Raw genomic sequence first — 6,713 nt, forward strand, 5'->3', positions numbered from 1 at the left:
CTGGTAGTCCAAGGGACTTGCAGTCCCTTGCAGTCCAAGGGACTCTCAAGAGTCTCCTCCAACACGACAGGTCAAAAGCATCAATTTTTCAGCACTCAGCTTTCTTTACAGTCCAACTCTCACATCCATACATGACTACCGGAAAAACCATAGCTTTGACTACATGGACCTTTGTCAGCAAAGTAATGTCTCTGCTTTTTAATATGCTATCTAGGTTGGTCATAACTTTTCTTTCAAGGACTAAGCGTCTTTTAATTTCATGGCTGCAGTCACCATCTGCAGTGATATTGGAGCCGAAAAAAATAGTCTGTCACTGTTTCCATTGTTTCCCCATCTATTTGCCATGAAGTGATGGGACCAGATGCCATGATCTTACTTTTCTGAATGTTGAGTTTTTAGCCAACTTTTTCAGTCTATTCTTTCACTTTTATCAAGAGGCTCTTTAGTTCTTCTTCACTTTCTGCCATAAGGGTGGTGTCATCGGGATACCTGAGGTTATTGATATTTCTCCCAGCAATCTTGATTCCAGCCTGCGGTTCATCTAGCCCAGCATAGCACGTGATGTACTCTGCATATAAGTTAAACAAGCAGGGTGACAATATACAGCCTTGACGTACTCCTTTCCTGATTTGGAACCAGTCTGTTGTTCCATGTCCATTTCTAATTGTTGCTTCTTGACCTGCATACAGATTTCTCAGGATGCAGATAAGATTGGTTTAACATACAAAAATCAGTGTAGTACACCATATTAGCAGAATAAAGTACAAAACCCATATGATCATCTCAATAGAAAAAGCACTTGGCAAAACCAAACAGCATTTCATGATTAAAACAGGGCTTCCCTGCTGGTCCAGTGGTTAAGAATTTACCTTGCAATGCAAGGGACACCACTTAGAGCCCTGCTCTGGGAAGATCCCACCTGCCACAGGGCAACAGGGCCCGAGTGCTGCAACTACTGAAGCCTGCGAACCCTAGAGTCCATGCTCCACAACGCGAGAAGCCATAACAACTAGAGGCCTATGCACCACAACTACAGAAAGCCTGTGCATGGCAACAATGATGCAATGCAGCCAAAATGAATAAATACTAAAAAATAAACAACCACGCCACAAAGTAGGAATAGAAATGAATTTCCTTAACCTCATAAAGGGCATCTGTGAAAAACCCACAGTAAACATGATATTGAATAGTGAAAGTCTGAATTCTTACCTCCTAGGATAAGGAACAAGACAAAATGTCTACTCCTGCCACTTCTATTTTACACTGTACTAAATGTTTTAGCCAGGGCAGTTAGACAATGAAGAAATAAAAAGCATCTAGATTGGAAGGGAATAAATAAACTGTCCCTGTTTGTAGATGACATGATCTTATATGCAGAATATCTCAAGGAATCCACTAAAAAAACCATTCAAAATAATAAATGATTTAGCAAGGTTGCAGAGTATGTGTTAAGTCACTTCACACATCTCTGACTCTTTGCAACCCTATGGACTGTAGCCCACCAAGCTTCTCTGTCCACGGATTTCTCAAGATAAGAATACTGGAGTGGGTTGCCATGCCCTCCTCCAGGGGATCTTCCGACCCAAGGATCAAATCCACATCTCTTATGTCTCCTGCATTGGTAGGCAGGTACTTTACCACAAGCACCACCTGGGAAGCCCAAAGAGTACAAGATCACTATACAAAAATCAATTGTAATTTGTAATGTATAGAAATATCAAAACACTATGTTATGCACCAGGAACCAACATAGTGTTGTGGGTCAATTATGCTTCAAAAAACAAAAAATTCACAGAAAAAGAGAAGATTTGTGCTTTACTATAGGTGGGGGGATGAGGGAAGGAGAACTATAAGAAGGTGGTCAAAAGGTACACATTTTCTGTTTTAAGTAAGTGGGCTGAGCTTTGCTGAGCACTGAAGAATTGATGCTTTTGACCTGTGGTGTTGGAGGAGACTTGAGAGTCCCTTGGACTGCAAGGAGATCAAAGCAGTCAATCCTAAAGGAAATAAATCCTGAATATTCATTGGAAGGACTGATGCTGAAGCTGAAGCTCCAATACTTTGGCTACCTGATGCGAAGAACTGATTCATTGGAAAAGACCCTGATGCTGGGAAATACTGAAGGCTGGAGAAGGGGACGACAGAGAATGAGATGGTTGGATGGCATCACCAACTCAACAGATTTGAGTTTGAGTAAATTCCGGGAGTTGGTGATGGACAGGGAGGCCTGGCGTGCTGCAGTCCATGGGGTTGCAAAGAGTCAGACAAAACTGAGTGACTGAACTGAACTGAACTGAAGTAAGTGAGGCTTCCCTGGTGGTTCAGTGGTAAAGAATCCACCTGCCAATGCTGGAGACACAAGCTCGTTCCCTGGTCCAGGAAGATCCGTCATGCCTGGGACAACTAAGCCCATATGCCACAACTACTGAGCTTGTGTTCTGGAGTCCTGGAGCCACACCCACTCCATCCCAAACCACTGAGACTGTGTTCTGGAGTCCTGGAGCTGTGTCTACTGAAGCCCAAACGCTCCAGAGCCTGTGCTCCACAACAGGAGAAGGTGCTGCAATGCGAAGCCCATACGCCACAACTAGAGTGGCCCCTGCTTGCCACAACTGAAGAAAAGCCTATGCAGCAACAAGGATCTAGCACAGCCAAATAAATAAATAAAACTGCATAACAAGGATTAAAAAGTACTACAGATGTACAATATGATTAATATAATAAACACAGCTATAAATTATATATGAAGGTTGTTAAGAGTGTAAATACTAAGAGGTCTCATCAGGGGAAAATATTTTTTCTTTCTTTTCTTTTTTATCTATATAAGATAATGGATGCTCACCAACCTTACTGTGATAATCATTTCATGATGTACACAAGTCAAATCATTATGCTGTACACTTTAAACTTATACAATGCTGTATGTCAGTTACAGCTCAATAAAACTGGAATAACAAATAAAACCAAATGATAAAATCTATTTCTATACATTGATTATGAATAACCTGAAAATATTTAAAATAACAATTCCATTTAAATAGCATCAAAAGGAATAAAATATTTAGGAATAAAATTAATAAACAGTGCAAGACATGAATAGTGGTAACTATAAAAATCATAGAAATTAAAGAAGGCCTATATAATGGAAAGATATCCCATATTCATGGATTGGAAGACTTAATACTATTAAGATGGCAATATTCCCTAAATAGGTGTACAAATTCAACAAAATTCCTATCAAAATCCCAGGAGTGTGTGTGTTTCTTTTTGTTTTTGCAGAAATTGATAAACTAATCCTAAAGATTATATGGAAATGCAAGGGACCCAGAATGGCCAAGCCAGTCTTAACAAGGAACAGAATAGAAGGACTAACACTTCCTGATTTCACAGCTTATTACAAAGCTATGCTAATCAAGACAGTCTGGTACGACATAAGGCTAGACACACACATCATTGGAATAGACTTGAGACTACAGAAATAAATCCTTATATTTAAAGTCAACTGATTTTCAACTAGAGTGTCAAGGCAACTTGATGGTGAAAAAAAAATCTTTCCAATAGATGGTTCTGTGACACCTGGATATCCACATACAAAAGAACGGAGTTGTCAATCCCTGGTTGGTGAACTAAGATCCCACAAGCCACATGGAATGGCAAAAACAAAACAAAAAATCAAAAGAGTGGATTTGGATACCTACCTAACACCATACACAAAAACTTATTCAAAATGACCACAAACCTAAAAGGAAAAGTTAAAACTGTAAAACTTATGGAGAAAGAGTAGTACATATTCCTGGTCTTGAGTTAGGCAATGGTTTCCTAGATATGACACTCAAAGCACAAGCAACAGAGTGAAAAGAAGATACATTGGACTTCTTCAAAATTTTCAAGTTTTATGCTGCAACCAATACCAATAAAAAGTGAAAATTCAATCTACAAAGTGGGAGGTAATATTTTCACATCATATATCTGATGAGAGATTTCTATCCAGAATGTATAAAGAACTCCTGTAACTCAATAGTAAAAAGACAACTAATCCATTTTTAGTGACCAAAGGATATAAACAGACATTTCTCCAAATGGCCAACAAGTATATTAAAAGATGCTCTATAGCACTAACCATCAAGGAAAGTTTTGATGTAATAAAACATCACAACTAGCAGGATATCATTCCAAAAAAACAGCTACAAAAACACACAAATAACAAGAGACAAAGACATGGAGAAATCCAATACCATCATTTGCTGTTGGAAATGTAAAATGGTATAGCTGCATCTGAAAACAGTTGGCAATTTCTCAAAACATTATATGTAATTATAATATGATTCAGCTACCCCACCTGTATATAACTAAGAAAAATGAAGACTTAAATCTATACAAAAACTTGTATATGAGTGTTCATAGCAGCATTACTCATAACAGCCAAAAAGTGTAAACAACTCTAATGTCAATTAATTGATGGATAGATAAAATGCAGTATATCTAAACAACAAACAACAAAAAGGAACTAAGTACAGTTGATCCTTCAGTGATGTCCCTCTGTGAAGTCAAAAATCTTTGCATAACTATACAGTTGGCCCCTTATATCCCTAGTTCCCCAGATTTACCCAACTGCAGGCCATGTAGTACACATAGTACATGTGTAAGTTCAAATCCGTGTTGTTCAAGGGTCAACTGTGCTGATGCCTGCTATTATGTTTATACAATGTGGGTGAACCCTGGGAACATTATGCTAAGTGAAGGAAGTCAAAAGACTACATATTTATGTTTACATTTACACAAAACATCTAGGATAGGTTGCCTGCATGCATGCTAAGTCGCTTGAGTCATGTCTGACTCTGTGCAACCCTATGGACTGCAGCCCACCAGGCTCCCCCGTCCCTGGGATTCTCCAGGCAAGAACACTGGAGTGGGTTGCCATTTCCTTCTCCAATGCATGAAAATGAAAAGTGAAAAGTGAAGTCGCTCAGTCGTGTCTGACTCTTAGCGACCCCATGGACTGCAGCCTGCCAGGCTCCTCTGTCCATGGGATTCTCCAGGCAAGAATACTGGAGTGGGTTGCCATGCCCTCCTCCAGGGGATCTTCCCCACCCAGGCATGCAACACAACTGTCTTTTGTCTTCTGCATTGGTAGGCAGGTTCTTTACCACTAGAACCACCGGGGAAGGCCCTAGGATAGATTAAAAGTTGCCAAAAGCAAAAGGGATGAGAAGGATGTGGGACTAACTGCTGTGTCTGCTCTGCTTAGTCTCTCAGAAGTGTTCAACACTTTGAGACACCATAGACTGCAGGCCACCAGGCTCCTCTGTCCATGGGGATCCTCCAGGCAAGAATACTGGAGTGGACTGCCATGCCCGCCCATAACTGGATCACAGAGTTCCATAACTCTGTGAAAAACCATCTTATTTTAAATGGGTGCATCACTTGATGGTAGTAGTACAACATAGTGAAAGTCGCTCATTCATGTCCGACTCAGTGCGACCCATGTCACATGGAATGCGCATGGAATGGCGCATGGAATCCTCTCGGCCATAATACTGGAGTGGGTAGCCTTTCCCTTCTCCAGGGGATCTTCCCAACCCAGGGATCCCACATTGCAGACGGATTCTTTACCAGCTGAGCCACAAATGGTATGTGAATAATATCTCAACAAAGCTTTTAAGCAAAATAAGTATCTGGAGTGGTAATGTTGCAAAATGATGTGAACATACTAAATGCCACTGAACTATATAGCTAAAATGTTAACTTTTATATTATTTAAATTTTACAATAACAATATGACCAACCTAGACAGCATATTAAAAAGCAGAGACATTACTTTGCCAACAAAGGTCCGTCTAGTCAAGGCTATGGTTTTCCCAATAGTCATGTATGGATGTGAGAGTTGGGCTATAAAGAAAGCTGAGTGCAGAAGAACTGATGCTTTTGAACTGTGGTGTTGGAGAAGACTCTTGAGAGTCCCTTGGACTGCAAAGAGATCCAACCAGTCCATCCTAAAGGAGATCAGTCCTGGGTGTTCATTGGAAGGACTGATCCTGAAGCTGAAACTCCAATACTTTGGCCACCTGATGCAGAGAGCTGACTCATTTGAAAAGACCCTGATGCTGGGAAAGATTGAGGGTGGGAGGAGAAGGGGAAGACAGAGGATGAGATGGGTGGATGGCATCACCGACACAATAGTCATGGGTTTGGGTGGACTCCGGGATTTGGTGATGGACAGGGAGGCCTGGCATACTGCGGTTCATGGGGTCGCAAAGAGTCGGACACGACTGAGCAACTGAACTGAACTGAACAACAAAAAAAATGTTTAGAAAAACTAATTTCAATAAGTTATTTGGGCGGGGGGGGGCGGATTTGCGTCTTACCAGTACTTTTCTGTTAATGAACAGCTTTTCACAAGTAAAGCAACTGTGCTTGCGTCTGGAAAGCAGGGCCTCCAAAGTAATTAGGGGGCTCTGTGTGGGAGTGAACGGCGACGAGCCCTTCCTCAGAGAGGTTATCCTCTTCATTCACTCCTGGGTCCCGGTCGCACCGCGGAAGCTCGGACGCCGACTCACTGGAAACACAGTAGGTCTGAAGCAGCCACCGCCTCCAAGACGCTCATTACACTAACTCCACCCACCTTCAGCCTCCAGTCTCTCAGAGTGGAGTCCACGCCCCTGCCCGGCCCGGGCGCGCGCACGCACTGCCCGGCGCTCACGCTCTGCGGGCGC

The 6,713-nt window shown here is 41.7% G+C and overlaps 1 protein-coding gene across 1 annotated transcript in view; it reads right to left on the reverse strand.

Annotated features, from left to right (window-relative positions):
- The window catches only part of LOC133237430 (probable 2-ketogluconate reductase), a 31,679-nt gene extending 25,012 nt beyond the window's left edge, over window positions 1–6,667 (reverse strand). The window contains exon 1 of the mRNA XM_061399468.1: window positions 6,366–6,667. Within this exon, the coding sequence (XP_061255452.1) occupies window positions 6,366–6,509 (144 nt within the window). The 5' untranslated portion in view covers window positions 6,510–6,667. The remainder of the gene's footprint in view (window positions 1–6,365) is intronic.
- Window positions 6,668–6,713: the final 46 nt, after the last annotated feature.

This window comes from Bos javanicus, chromosome 24 (assembly GCF_032452875.1).
Source record: "Bos javanicus breed banteng chromosome 24, ARS-OSU_banteng_1.0, whole genome shotgun sequence".
Lineage (NCBI taxonomy): Eukaryota > Metazoa > Chordata > Mammalia > Artiodactyla > Bovidae > Bos > Bos javanicus.